Source organism: Centropristis striata, chromosome 10, assembly GCF_030273125.1.
Source record: "Centropristis striata isolate RG_2023a ecotype Rhode Island chromosome 10, C.striata_1.0, whole genome shotgun sequence".
In the NCBI taxonomy this organism is placed as follows: Eukaryota; Metazoa; Chordata; class Actinopteri; order Perciformes; family Serranidae; genus Centropristis; species Centropristis striata.
This window is the reverse complement of record NC_081526.1, coordinates 19,522,822-19,538,894: the sequence shown is the minus strand read 5'-3', so window position 1 is coordinate 19,538,894 and position 16,073 is coordinate 19,522,822. Positions and strand designations below refer to the sequence as shown.

Below are 16,073 nucleotides of genomic sequence, written 5' to 3'. Positions count from 1 at the left end.
TTAAGTTTCATTTATAAAAAGCATCAAAGCATTGCCAGAGCATCGGAGCATAATCAATACTTTTGGATTAAGATTAAATTTAATTTCACACTGTATTAAGGGGATGTGACAGGTGTCCCTGTTTCTCCTTTCAGAAACTTAACACCAACCTGCATCTGCAAGGAAAATAATGTATTTCAGTTAAAATTAAATATATTAAAGTCTTGAATTTCATGTTCAGAGGTCTTGAATATGTTGCTTACATACTGTAGACGGTGACATTAGTTTTGTATGTTGTTGTTGTGCTCTCAGGAAACGTCATGTGAGACATATGCAGTAGTTAATGTGTACGCAGGAGGCTGTTGTTGTTAAGTTTCCATCAGCACTATCAGACCTGAATCAAACACATTGCCACTGTTGCTATCTAAAGCAGTTATGAACAACAATACGTAGATCTGTTTTGTTTAAATGAAAAACATATCGTCTTTAGGATTAGTCTTAATTTTACAATTCTTGTCATTAAAAGAATATATTTATATAATATGTCTGGAGGATCTCAGAACTAAAATTATCAACTAATGTTTTAGTTGATTTTTTTTTTTAGTTGCTTCAAATGTAACTTATTGTGTTGAATGGACGTAAGATATTTATACTAGCCTGAATAAAAACAATGATACTCGAATGAGTGGCTGGTCGCTTTGGGCAAAAGAGTTTTTTTGATTTTTAATTTATAATCATGACTTGTGTGCTTGAACTTCGATTTTAGGTTTATTTGAGGTGAAACCTGAATTTCTTACAAGTTTATATCATGTTAGCTGTCCAAAGTTATGGCAAAAGAATATAACTTAAGTCATTTGCATAAAAATACAAGAAGCTCAAATTAATATGTACTTTACAAACGGACACAGAGGAGACGAGGAGATTGGTCTGAATGACCTCAGCTGCGCTCAAGTGTAGTTGCTGATTATGTAGCTGCTCTGCAGGTGATCCTGACCTGACCTCCCGAGACACTATCAGACCACACTCAGTGCTCACTTTAGCTTTTCTCTTTATTAAAAAAGGGAAAAGCGGGCAAAGAGACAAGATTGTAATGATCTATGCTTTTTCAGCAAATTGTTCAAAGTGAGTGCGCAGAAGTTTTTCCACACAATTTTCTGTCTTTTTTCCCAGTGTACTTTTTTTTTACAGCAATGATAAGAGTCCTCTTGAAAACAGAGACTGAAACCTTTCTGATTTCTTCTCTCTCCTCGCAGGTACACAGGAAGATTCGTGAGGACTCGGACATGGCCCAGGACTCCCTGCAGTGCCTGGCCCAGCTGGCCTCCATGCACGGGCCCATCTTCCCCGATGAGAGTGCCCAGGTCTCCTACCTGGCCCACCTGGTGGAGGGCCTGCTCAGCATGATCAACGGGTCAGTGTGTCACTCTGCTGGAAAACTTAATTTGCAGTTTGTCTGTGGCTCAGAACTCCTCTCAGTTCTTGGCTCAGTCTGTAGTAGCTTAAAGAAATGAAAGTCATTCAGTATGACTTTGTGTTTTAAGCCATGCTGGTGGCGTGACTCTAAGCAACAGACAAACATTTCCACCAGTAGTTTGTTGGTTCACCTCTTCAAAACGAAACTGAGATATCTCGGTCATTGGTCACTGTAATCACAGTATTCCTCTTATTATTATTATTATTATTATTTTATTTTTTTTATTATTATTATTATTTTATTTTTTATTATTATTATTATTATATCCATTTTATTTGGGAAGAGATCCCAAAATCTTCTAAATCTGCGATTCCAGTAGCCAAATTAAAGAACAAAAAGTAAATTTAAATGTAAATCCTGTTAATGAAGAATATTCCATTGTTTGCAAAGCAGCTGCAGTTACCTGCAACCATTTAACAGTTTTTTTTATTGCAGTCAAATTAATCTCTGCATTATCTTTTGACAATTTAGCAAATCTTATTTTATGCTTTATAATCTGTAAAAAATGAGAATAGTAATTTCCACCACACTGTCGGGTGATGCTTTAGAAACAGATGGAACTAATTCTGACATGTCCATTAAGGTGTTTTGCACCTTAATGCACTAAAATTGAACTTTCCCTTTGTTAAATTCATCTTTTTGTGCAGGGATGTTCTGGAAAATAAAGACATTCTCATTCTCATAAAAACCACATGAAGTCAAAGAAAGAAAATTAGACTACATTAACAAAATAATAGGTATAATGATATTGTGTAATAACGGCACAAACAAATCTAAATTTAAGTTTTTTATAAAAACCTCTGCTGCCTATTTCAGCTGCACCTATGGTGGCATTCACAAGGCAGTAAGCACAGTTACTGTGATATTACCTTGGATGCAGTCTCAGTGGCTGTTTATCTCCCTCCAGTATCTCAAGGATTTCATGTTCCTTAAATTCAGAGGCTCAACAAGTGATGGAGGCCAACGTCAGCAGGACTGTGACTCATACTGTGCCATTTCTGCTTTATTTACAGGAAGTAATTGCTTGTTGAGTCTGTGTTTTAATGGCCTCTGATTCTAGCATCTGTACACTCTGTGGGAAACTGGCTGGAGAGGGAAGTGAAGGACGAGCTTGTCTTCCAGTTCAGGAACAAATAGTTAACCAAGAATTTATGTTTTCCCACTTTCCGCTTAAAAACAACTTAATGTGAATGAAAGTAGATCAAATTATACCTTTATACAACTGGAAATAGAAATCATCACTAGCAACCATTAATACTGAGTGTTGATTTGTTCAATGTGTATAAATACTACACTCTTATAATCCTCTAATCTGATATAGAGTTGCCTGACCCTTACTGTTTTTAAATAACAATGACAAACAGGACAAAGACAGGAACACACACACACACACACACACGCACACACACAAATCACTATTCCACTGTTACAGAATATGTCTAAGAAAATGGTAATGATGATAAATCAGGAAACTCATCTTTTTATTTAATAACACCTTTTCCGATCAGAAGAAAATACAACAGAAAATCATAAAATAAAGACACAAAAAGGACTTTCAAAGTTTCATCCAGAATTTGAGAACAATAAGTCACCAAAATATATTTAACATTCCAACTTATTCCTTCGGTTTTTTTTGTAAATTACATATTAGCAGCACTTATTTTATTCCAGATATTTTAATGAAAAGGGGAAAAAACACAGAACTATTAAATTGATAAAATACAATTATAAAGTTAAAATTTGGGCTCATTCAATTCTGAAATCAGAGCTTTTGTTACATTTGTGGTGACCTGTTGCCCCAAAACAAGTTCATCCATCAGAAATGGTGATCACTTTCTACTAGAACCAATTGTGTGTCCAGTTCAATTTATTAATCTGAAAATCCCTTTATTAAGCAGTACTGAACCGGGTGTCCTGAGCAAAGGAAATAATTATACTCTGTCCCAAAAAGCAAAGCTGAGTTTCCTTAGTACTTCCTTCTGAGTTGAGTCTAATCAGAGCTTTTTAGTTTTTGTCTTGAGCATCTGCTCTGCAGAAATACAATCTTAACCCTATAAAGCCAAGTGTATCATATTAGATACAGTTATTTTTGAGACCTCTACATCATCAAAAACCTGATGTATACATGTGTTGAAGATAAACAAACTGAGCAACAAATTGCACAAAAATACCAGATGTAGCAAAAATGATATGCAGGTTCCACGAATGGATCAGTCATTGCTGCATTAAAAAACTTCATATCTGCAGATGTATGATGTTGCGTTATATGGAAAAAATATGTATTTTGCATGTTTGAGGAAAAAGGAAAAGTCAAAGTCTTAATAGGTTAAAAATGTTAGGGTTTATATGTTTTTGTTAGTTCGAGAAAAACAAACTTTGTGAGCAACAAAATGCACAAAAAGACCTGATGTATCAAATATGATACAAATTAGAATTCATATATGCAATTTATTTATTTATTAAAATTCGTCAGCAGGTTAATAAGCACTCAGTTTTTACAAAAATTGAATTTTCTGGCAATTATTTCATGGTTCAGGCTTTATAGGGTTAACTCAAGAAATCAGGGATTCATTGCCAAAGTTACCTACAGACTCCATTTTTGCCTTCAGACCACATATATTATAATGACAAAACATAAGTCACACTCGAGTTAATTCATGGCTGACATGAGATATTTACTGACATTACATTTAAAGTTAGTGTCTGCAGGTGTTTGGCACCAGAGAAACGGTCTGTGATTCCTGTATCGACTGCTTGTTAGCAGAGGTCATCTGAAGAAATAGAGCTGGTGATCTTGTGCCGAGAAACATTATGAGTCGTGTTATCTTGTGGCTTTTTCTCTCATTGTGTGGAGCTTATTGATTGTTCCTGTGTACTGCATTGCAGGGGTTCACAGTGTATTTTTGAGCTTAAGGAAGATGCATTAAACAAGATTACTGCTCTGTTTTTAGCAGCTTGGCGATGTGGTGGCAGCGGAGGTGTTTAGAGTCTGCATGAGCTTCAAAACATTAAAAGGGGAAACATTCCCCTTACTCACCTTGTAATGCCAAAGTGCAGTAGAGCAAAGAACTTTCCCCAAGTTTTTCACTCTTCTGGGTCTCTACGGCTGTAAAGGAGAACAGTGAAAAATATCCATAAGTTTGCTAAAACTCAAAGTGATGTCTTAAAATGTACCGTTTTTTTCAACCGACCGCCCAAACACCAGACATACAACTGCTGTCATTTTTTATATTTTTTTATTCTTTTATTTGTCACATTCATAGGTCTGTCATGATAATTACAATATGGACTTATCATATGATATATTGACATGACCACAATCATTTGGGATATATCCCGTTGTGTTTAAATGCAGGTTTGTTTACTTAATAATTTTACCAACACTTTAGTTGACATTATTTTTGACAAACAGCAGGTTTTACCCAGTATTATAAGACCTGGAAGCATGTTTTCACGACTAAGCCCAATGAACAGAAATAAAACATAACTTCTGCCATCTTCTTTTATATATTGAGGATATTTTAATGTTTTTTTCACATTCATGTGTGAATATTCTTAAAAATTAAAAGTTAATTGCTCTTTGAAAGCGTGCACTTGCATTATAATATTATTATATTATCATTATATCAGTGGCATAAATTGGTCTTGAAATTACAATTATATCGCAATAATCACTGAACAAAAATAGCCATTGTGACAGGCCTGCCCAGTCTCATGACGCGATACATGTGGAACACCTTGAGGGAATATCTTCAAATCTTGCAGCTAAACTCGAGGATGATCTGATTAGATTTTAGTGGTCAAATGTCACTGTGACCTCACAAAAACATATATTTGGCCATAACTCAAGAATTCATACACTAATCATGTTACCAGGGGGAAAAGGAGGAGATTGTGACCATATTTCACATTTGGTCAGATACTAAATTGGTGACTCTAATCTTGGGGGTCCACCTTGAAACTTTGGTGATTGTTTCATCCAGAATAGTCCAAATACCTTTTTTTTTTAAATAAATTCCTTCAAAGTCTTGCCTTCGTATATAAGTCTGAGCAGAAAGAGAACAGAGGTTGGCGGAGGCGTGCACCAAGTATGCAAGGCTGTAATTCTATTTCAATCATGTTGTGGCTTTTGTATTAACAGTAAAAATGGTGTTCATGGGAACTGTGTGATTATCTGGGGTCAATAAGTACAGGAGAAGTGTTTTATGTAAGTGGGCGTGTCTGTAGTCAAAGTGGTTCTGATCTGAATTAAGGGGCCACACACACATGTATAAATAACTGAGACACACACTTGAATGTGCACACCAGCTTGTTGTTGGAGCATGTGATCCAGTGAGTAGGGGTCTCTCTCTGTCTCCCTCTCTTTTCTCTCACTGGCTCTCACTCACTCCCTCTCTCTTCCCTCCTCTCCTGCTCCGTCTGTAATCACCTATTCTTGGAGCTTTTTTCCAATTGCCTCATCGGAAAACCATGCGGAGAGGGATGGCCGATCTGCAATGATTGAACAGTTCTGCTCGCAATTTAACTCCATCTGATAGGGGTTAGCGAGGCCTCTCTCACAGCGTTCCTCTGCGACTCACTGTGGAGAGGTGTGTTTGCTCAAACACAAATCCAGGATTAAGACTTTTGCTTTTTATGGTGCAGCAAAGGCAACACAAAAAAAGACAAAAATACACAGACGGCTTCAGGGGAGGTGCTGGTTTAGTAGAGGTGTAAAAGAGGATTTCCCTTTAAACGTCAGTACTGTGAGCTTTCATCTTTCACTGAGCAGAATTGTAGAAAACCCTGGAAAGCAACACAGGTTGGCATGCACTCATGAGTAGACCGACTGATAATTCAGATTTTTTATTTTTAGCACAAATCTATTCTGCGGTCATGTCCGCTGATAAATGACAAAAAAAACTGCAGTAAAGAAATAATTAGTCTAAGATCATTTAGACATAGCGTCAGCAAAATTGACTTTAAACTTCACTGATGACTTTAATTATCCACCTTTAATATGTTCTGCTCAGTACATGCATTGATTGCAAATCTTCAATCATTATATGAAAAAAGCCATATTTTGGGATCCTTATTAACATTCTCCTTTCATTTCATGTTTTTACTGGTAAATATCACTTAGAAACTCTCATCAGTCCCTCAGTTATGTCAGTAAAATTGTGCATTCTCACTCACAGTCAACATCAGTTTTCTTTGAAAACTTTCAGTAATTCATATTAATACAAATATATTAATAATGCACATACATTTATATATAGTTGCATGCTCGTGGAGATTTCCTTTTTTTTGTTTTTGTGGCCTTCGTTGCTTTGTAATAGTTTTAGGCTGTATATATTTGTAGTGTTACACTGCTGCAACTATAGAGACACATTGCTTGTAAAGTATGTTTCTAAATTAGAAACATGTTTTTGGATCTATCCCAAAACTTTCCAGGCTGGTTTCATTGATTCTGACTGTATTTTATTGTTCATTTGACCACCAATTTGTTCCTCCTACTCTACGTTTCTCTACATACATTGACTTTTTGGAAATGTTATGTGTTTTTGTCCCATCTGTTTCATTTCGTTTCGTATCTGTTTATTTCAGTCAATACATGTCATCAAAACAAACCAGAAAAAAAACATTGATCAAAGTAAACAACATGTAAACAGAGAGAGAAAATTGATAATAGACATTTGGACCGAAAAGGCGTAGGCTGAAGCATAGCTTATTACGCCTACCCTGTTACAACTCAAGTTAATTTAAAAATTAGAAATGTACAATCTGTTATTTATCAACAAAAGAAATAAGCAGTCACAAAAGAGAGAAAAGAAAGAAGCTTATTACTCATTACTCTAACTTATATAAATTAATCATCCTATTTTTTAAGTAAGTTTTTGAATAAGTTAATGGTATTGCAAGTTTTCAAGTCTTTCTCCAATTTGTTCCATAAATTAACAGCTGTTACCGTGGTGCATCGTGATTTGGTGTTGGTTCTGGTTTTTAACTTCATAAATATTCACACCCCTATGAAATTATAATGGCTTTGTCTTAGATTGAACATTTTCTGAATACAGTCAGGCAGCATGTTGTTGTTAATTTTGAACATAAACTGTCTGCTTACAGTTTAGTCATGTGATGTGTAGCATAGTTGTATATTTTTCTTCCATGTTTTTTAAAGAAATCAGACCACTTTGTATGTTTTAAATGTAGAGGAATTAAAAAAAAAAGATTTCATGGAGATATTAAATGGAAGTTGTGATTATAAGATGGTTAATAATCAGGCAACTATAAGTTTGATTCTTCTTTATGATGCATATGGCTAGTTCAAAAGGATAAAGTGACTTTTCCTGTTGTAAATTTTTTTGACTTTTGTTTATGATCATGACCTGCAAAATTGATGATAACAAGCAATAATTAACTAATGCAACCATAATTAAAATGGTGAACACAACCTGCTGAACATCTTCATGTTAACGTTGGCTTTATCTGACACTTTTAAATGTTCTTACAAAAATTTGCTGGCGCTCCCTAAATATCTCCAAGTTGATATTAGGGGCGCTGTGGTTCAATTTGTCCAGATGCTTTGAAGTTCAGATTACAAGCCACTCTTGTATCTGGTTTTGAACAACACATGAGCCAAACAGGATTTAGTGTGTCCACACATGTCACTTCATACTTCATGGTCAGATCTGATGACAAAAGTTTCTTTAAAAACGAGGAGTGTAATTACAGCAATTCTTTCTATCATCCGTGTTCTCATGAGACAGAAATACCATAAAAATAACCTCAGATACAGCTGTAGAAATCTGCTCAGGGGTCAAGTTGCCCACAGGTTTCGGTTAAGGATCATTTTCATGCTTGTTTCCAAACCTCAGTCACCAGTGTGTAAACTGGAAAGTGACCCCAGTGTAGCCTCGGACTCACCCTGGAGGAGAGTGGAAACTAGCCTTCCTCGGGCCAAAGTACGGGTTTGAATCGAAACTGAGAAAGAAGCAGTTTAATATTTTATGTCAAGAGAAGGAAATTGATTTGGAACCAGTGGTGGAAGACTTAATCAGATACTTTAGTTTGGTAAAAAGTAGAAACATCGATGTCTAAATATACTCTTGAGAACTATTAATAACTATTATCCCCAAAATGCACTGAAAGTATCAAACAAAGCGTTAGCAGAGGACAATATTCACACTTGTCCTTGGTTTGGAGGTGATTTACAGGCCTCTAGACATGAGACCCAAAGTTTGCTCAACTCATCCATACTAGAGCTCTGCCGGGGAAACATCATCTCCAGCTGCTCTTCCAGGGGCTTCCCCAGCTTGGGAATACATTTCAAGTTCTGGAAAAATTGACCTCTCTACCTTCTCCGGTACATCCTGCTCCACCCGACCTGCCAGCAAATGGATTCAGTGCTAATAATAACCACTTTAAGATTTGATGGCCTGACTCAATTTTAAGGCTGCAGAAGATAAACTATCACATGAACTCCACACAGAATATTAGCTCTTTCCGTCTGGCAGTCCCTCACTGTAAGCGCATTTCAAAAACTAATTTCTTCCTGCCTCTATCAGACTTTTAAACTTGCTTGAGGCTGTAGAGTGTGCAATAGTTTCATGGTGTTTTACCACGGGGTGTGTGTAATACTTTTGTTATTCGTCATTTGTTGTCGTGATTGGTACAGCTAGTGCTGTAATGTTTGTTTATATGTTGTTTCACTATCATTGTCAAGGCACGTATGTGTGCAGCCCTTGAGTCCAAGACAAATCTCCCTCAGGGGAAATAAACTAAAAGATGCCAAACTAGAAAATCTAAGAAATCCAGTGGTACCATGTCATGATACCTTGTCTGGACGGTGGGGGAAATAATAATCCAAAATTGGGTTATTTTTTTAGCGCTGAGGAATAACCGACAAGAGGACTTTCAAAGCGACCCTCTGACCTCAATAAACCTTCATGCTTTATGCTGATAGCATGCAGTTTAAGGCACAAAGCAGAGTTTTTCTCATGCAGTTAAATGTGCTATTTTGGTCTACTGTATCTGAATATTTCTGCAGACTGGAGTCTCTAATCAGTGTTGTGATTGCATAAATTGGGTATGACTGGAAAACTGAGACTATTGTGGTTTCAGTGAGCCCAATCTTATTCATGTGTGATGATGTTATTCCACATATTAGCATTTTATTACAATACCTGAGCAGGGTTTCCTCCAGGATTTTTTTAAACCGTGGGGGGAGGTCTGCCCGAGTGGAAGAGGGAGGGTGACGACGACGACGGCGACAACATGAATTTTGAAATGTGAAATGATGACTATTTCAAACTGAATGTCTTTCTAAATATATTATTTACTATAGGGTTTCCGGAACATGAATTGAAAATAATAATTGAAAATAGGATCTTGCAGTATCACTAGGCCAAAACAACAAATACAACAACAATAAATTAAAGATATAAGTTAAATAACTAAACTAGCCTATACTGAATACAGTCAAATAAACATCTCTTCCTGCATAGAATGTGTACAAAAAAAAGGCAGTCCATCCATTGGAATAAAATACCTACAATGTAAAAATACAAGGCTGTAGCACAACTACATACACAACTGTGCCCTCCTGTCTCCTGTGAGACTTGACATTTTTTAACATTTGAAATAATGACAAAAAACTGAATGTTTGTACTGTAGCAAGCATACACAACTACCGAATCTAATGGCATAGTTTACAGCCTGGCTGAGAGCACTTAATTTTTATATAACCTAGCTTTGGTACCTTTCTTTCACCCTTTTCTCTCCCTCCACGTCAGACTGTTGTCTCTACTCTCTTTGTCTTTCGTGCGCCGCCGCAGCCAGACAGGCAGGTGGTGACTCCGGTGTTGGTTTTTCAAAATAAGGGTATTTGCAGTGTAGCGTCACATTTTATGAAAAACGCCATGTCTTGTGCCAAAATCACATTTCATTCAATAATTTACATTAATATAAACATAAAACAAAATAAAAACAAGGTAAAAAAAAAAAAAAAAACAACAACAAAAAACATTATTCTGAACATTATTCAATCAATTACATGTAGAGGAAACCCTGCTGAGTATTTATTTCACCACTGTACTGAACATAAAAGTATTGTCAGATGCATTTTGTTTAATTTATCTCCCTGATTCTCGAAACAGCATTTTCATTTTATTGATTAAAAAAAATCTACTTTTCAAGTATGTAGATCACATCTTTAGTTGACATTTTATCATCTGTGTTCCCAGGATTGAGATTGAAGACTCGGAGGCGGTGGGCATCTCCAATATCATCTCCAATCTCATCACGATGTTTCCTCGAAGTACTTTAACGGCGCTGCCCAGCGAGCTCTTCACCTCCTTCATCAACTGCCTCACGCTGCTCACCTGCTCGTTTGGACGGAGCGCCGCCTTCGAGGAGGTGGTGAGTATTAACTCCTAACATCACCTTCTTCTTACTCTCAAAAGTCTGACCGTCTTCTCTGTAAATGTTTCACACAATTTCATTCATCTTGTTACATAAAAAATGACTGAATGAATGACTTGAATGAATTTCAAGTGTTGCTCTTTGTCTCCTCACTTAGCTGGATAAGGACGACATGGTTTACATGGAGGCCTACGACAAGCTGCTGGAGTCGTGGCTGACGCTCGTCCAGGACGAGGAGCATTTTCCTCGAGGCTGCTTCGTCCAACCAGCGATCCAGGTCTTCAACTCGTATATCCAGTGTCACTTGGCTGCTCCTGACGGCACCCGGAACCTGGTGAGTCTATTATTAATGATAAACTATTAAACTGAGGGAAGGAAAGTCAGTTAGTGTTACAACCCATGTGTGAGTCCAGGAGTAAAGGGAATGTAGCACAACGTCTGTGTACTCAGGCAAATAAAGATGTTTATTAATTAACAGCAAACGTGGACAAGGAGTAACAAAAAGAGAACCTTCTTCATGCTAACAACATGATACAAAAGTGAGGCAGTGAACAAAGGGCTGCGGGTGGTGCCAACTCATAAAACAAACAAACCAATAACAATCTTCCTACCTCCTGTTTTTCCTCAAACTATCTTTCTTTTGAAATACAATAAACAAAAGAACTCTGGCTGTCTATGCTGATTTACTCTACACAAACAAAATTGATAAAGTGCAACCACCCATAAACTAGTGAACCTTTAACAAAATAATAATCTATGTTTAATGCGAACAAATGTGAAAAAGAATAGCTAAATCTAATGCCCAGGATAAAACAACAATTACAATTTGAGTGCATCAACTCTAAATAAACACACAAGGTTCTCGAAATACTTTGCTAGCAAGAGACACTTCATACAAGGCCATGCAAAGACAAAAGAAGGGGGATTCCACAGCCGCATGAAGTGGCTCTTAAGGCTGTGCTGGAGGCAGGGGTGGCAGGTGATTGGTCGCCAGACCGATAGGGCAGAAGAGGGCTGAGCCAGGTTGCTGCTGCTGTCAGCAATTTGCGGAATCGTTTCCCATCGGGGATTCCCTCTGATGGCGCTGGTGACGTATGCTGCGGTCCTGAGGCGCAGACAAGGAAAAAGGCAAAAAAGACAAAACAAACACGCAATACCCCAAAGACCGTAACAGTTAGAAAAAGCTTTGAGGAGACCCTAAAGATTTGACCTCCTGAACCTACTGGGAGAGTCTGACTGCAATGACAGTAATGGCGGTGAAGACAACTGTAATGATCCTGTTAACAATGTCACCAAATTCTATTTTCTTATTGTTGTTGTTGTTGTATTGTTGTTTCAGAGACCTCTAGCTGCTGGAGACTGCATCTTGAGCCTTTTTACTAAATTTTCTTTCTCACTTTACTGTTTGCAATTCAGTCAGTGAACGGTATCTCGTCTCATGAAGAGGAAGAGATCAACGAGCTGCAAGAGGACGACAGAGAGTTGTTCTCTGACCAGCTGTCCAGCATCGGCATGTTGGGACGTGTGGCTGCCGACCACTGCATCCCTCTGCTCACAAAGTAAAAACTTTTACCAACTTTTTACCTTGTATCCCGTCCTGCTGTGACCTCTGCAACAGACTCTTCCAGAATTAGCTACATTTTTGTATAGAGTTCACATTTTGTGTATTTATATTTTACATTTATAAAAGAAACAGTTTACTCAAATAACTATAATAAAACAAGTTCTTAAATGAGTGGCAAAGCTTGATTCACAGGCAGTATGTTTGATTTTTTGAAAGTTTGGAATATTATAAATCTATTGTGACCTTGAAGTTGAAAAGGAATTAGAAACTGTTTCCCACATTAACATTGGTGTTGTGACTTCGTCCTGCAGCCTGCTGGAGGACAGGGTGACGCGGCTTCACGGTCAGCTCCAGAGGACCCAGCAGCACCTCATGGCCACATCTGACCCCGGATCTATGGACCGCAAAGTCCTGGATGACCTCTACGAGGACATCCACTGGCTCATACTGGTCTCAGGTCAGCAGCGGGATATCACACTTTGTTCTTTCAATTTTTCAACAACTTTGTAAATACAGCCATATAAATTCCAAAATCAGAATAAGAGAGTTAGACTCACATTGTTTAAAAACAAATGCACACACACACACACACACACACACACGGTACAGAATGCACTTTGAAAAAGCTGCATGATATTCTAGAAGTAGACTTTTTTTATGTTGTTCGCAAATTACTTTTACAGTGCAGTTTATTCTAATTAACTGAGTTTATTTGTGAAGTAGACAGAAGATCAGAACTCCACCCAGTTCTGTGGGTTTGTGTTAATGAAATATCGTCTGAATCAGCATCATTAAAGCCTCGCAAAGCCGTGGGCTAAAAGCAGCTGCCTTGAAATATTAAATCTGTATTTTATTTTATTATACATATTTTTAATGTTGATGAGATATGGCGTTGTGCGATAAAACTCTAAATGAAAACGAGAAAATGTCAAGTTGTTGAGTCACACCAGCTGGTACTGAAGAGCCAATATAATGTCGTCATAATCTGAAACGAGCTGCAGGCCTTTTCATTATCAGTTAAGTTAATGAATATTTTCTTAATTGATTCATTGTTTGACATTTATGAAATTAGAAAAAAAATGTCTATTACAGTTGATGTATTCAGATTGCTTTTTAGTCCAAATAAATATTTCATTTATTATCACACAGGAGAAATGTAAAACCGGCAAAAAGTAGATAGAAAATTTGCTGCATTTTGATTTAAAAATATTAAAGCTATTTCAAGAATATTTTCATTGTTTGATCTTCTATTTATCAAGTTATCTTTTCCGATATCAGCTATGTTTTGTAAAAACCTAAAATGAATAAACAGAGGCTTTGAAAAGGCCTAATACCCTCTGTTTCTGTCTATGTGTCCTTCAGGGTATTTATTAGCAGACGACCCTCAGGGTGAAACCCCGCTGATCCCCTCAGAGGTGATGGAATTCTCCATCAAACACTCGACAGAAGTGGACATCAACACGACGCTGCAGATCCTCGGCTCACCGGGAGAGAAAGCCTCTTCCATACCGGGCTGCAACCGTACAGACTCTGTCATCAGGTGCAGTTTGATGTTTTCAATTCATTATTTTGTGTCACTTTTCTTCTTTAGGTTTTGCACTGTTTATGGATAAGTACCTCATACAACCCCTCTTCAAACGCACAATAAAAAAATCGGGTTTGCCATTGAAAGACCTCCTAAAAGGACTCACATTATTTAAGTGGAACAACCTGAATGTTGTATTATGTTGTTTTTCTTAAGGATTAAGTTTCTAGTTTTAAATTCTGTTAGGTGATTTTTCTTTCTATGAAGGGTTCATGAGCTTCTGAGCGATTAGTTTATCCTTTGTTGGACTCAGACTTCTGACAATTTACTTACTTGAATCGGCCATTGAGAACCTGGAGGCCGACACCTTGAACCTCCGGACTGACTAAGAAAATATATATCGGTACAGTGGCTGTTTTTCCACCAACGACATCAGACTGTGGGTGAACTGAAGGTCTCAGTTTTTAAGTTTTGACACTGAACGAATGTTAAGTGACGCACATGTTTGAATGTAATGAACTTCTGACACTAAAGCACCAGAAACAGTCCCCGGTGTCTGTTAGTCCCTGGATGTTGGGACAGCATTAGACTTGCTTGCTGTCCGAGGCTGGTCAGACCTCTAAGTGTTGTCACAGACACTTATTGTCTTATAAAGCTGAAGGAGGGTTCGTTCCTTCACATTCACACCCAAACACTTTCTGACTATTCAGCCTATAAAACAAAGAAACAACGACGAAGCTCTCACTGTGGTTTTGGTTTAATGTGGTTTTGAGGCCAAAACTCTCAACATGCACACGATAAAACACGGCTTAATAAAGCCTTTACTGCTGACATGGTGTGTTTTTGAGACTCTTGAACTTGAGATTCCTCCCGTGACGCAACAGCCCCACAGGGATAAAATATAAAAGTGGATTTATAAACTCTTCGTGAACTTCAAATCGCAGTTAAGAAGGCATAGGGAGAGCACACTTCAAATAATGAATAAATGATACACAAATTATTCAATGAAACATTCACTAATTAATTAAATCAAAAATAAATAATAAATAATGAATAAATAAATGAAGGAAAACTAATATTTGTAATAACTTAATAAACAAGGAGACAAGCAGGTGCAAGCTGAGCTTCAGGTTGGAATCAAAGAGTCGACATTTTTATTCTCGGACGTAGTTTTAGTTATCAGCTGTAAAATGAAAATAAAATCTGCTGCTGCAGTTAAACATTTTCTACTATTCAGCAGCTCAAAAGGAAAATAATGTATCCGCAGGGCGGTCGAAGGAGTTTTTGATCAATAAAAATGATTATTTCCCCAAGGCCTGAAATTTATTTCAAAATAAATGTTCAGCCGGCACTTTCTTCCTCTCTGTGAGAGCAGAGACGTCAGATATTTTTTTAAATCACCACCTCTCTTGTTGCTGCTTTGTTTCTGCTATTGTTCGGATTAGAAATTGTTCTCGTGCACAAAGTGTTTCTCCCTTCGTTGCTGTCAACGTCAGGACAAAATGAAGGCTCCATAAATACACCGATGCTATAATGAAACGGGATGCAATGCGTATGTAGTTGCCGTTATCAGACAGGATTTATTTTTTCAACAACAATTAATTGTGCAGCCTACAGTATGTGAGTGTGTTGTGAGAAACGTTGTGCAGTTCAGGGATGTTGGCAGCCGCACTGGATGTGCTCGTGTGTGTGTGTGTGTGTGTGTGTGTGTGTGTGTGTGTGTGTGTGTGTGTGTGTGTGTGTGTGTGTGTGTGTGTGTGTGTGTGTGTGTGTGTGTGTGTGTGTGTGTGTGTGTGTGTGTGTGTGTGTGTGTGTGTGTGTGTGTGTGTGTGTGTCTGTGTGTCTGTGTGTCTGTGTGTCTGTGTCTGTGTGCAGATAATCACAGTGACGACAATAGATAGTCACAGCAGCCGGTGATATTGTCTGTTGAAGGTCGTTTAGCCCCTGTGTTTTCTAGATTGTTCATTATGTAGAGGAGTGTGTGTGTGTGTGAGGATTGCAGAGACGAGTGGCCGGCAGCATCAGGTTTCCTATCAGCGAGCGTCCGACCCCGGCCCCGTAAATGTCAGCCTGGTTTTGTTTTCTGCAAACAATGTGAAACTGTGCACTGTCCTCGACTGAGGGGGGCG

General features: G+C 37.6%; 1 protein-coding gene across 1 annotated transcript in view; it reads left to right on the top strand.

Moving 5' to 3' along the window:
• Window positions 1-16,073, top strand: part of xpo4 (exportin 4) — a 54,834-nt gene that overhangs the window by 30,100 nt on the left and 8,661 nt on the right. The window contains exons 7-12 of the mRNA XM_059343255.1: window positions 1,233-1,390; window positions 10,678-10,852; window positions 11,013-11,189; window positions 12,272-12,414; window positions 12,731-12,876; window positions 13,782-13,959. Of these exons, the coding sequence (XP_059199238.1) occupies window positions 1,233-1,390; window positions 10,678-10,852; window positions 11,013-11,189; window positions 12,272-12,414; window positions 12,731-12,876; window positions 13,782-13,959 (977 nt within the window). The remainder of the gene's footprint in view (window positions 1-1,232; window positions 1,391-10,677; window positions 10,853-11,012; window positions 11,190-12,271; window positions 12,415-12,730; window positions 12,877-13,781; window positions 13,960-16,073) is intronic.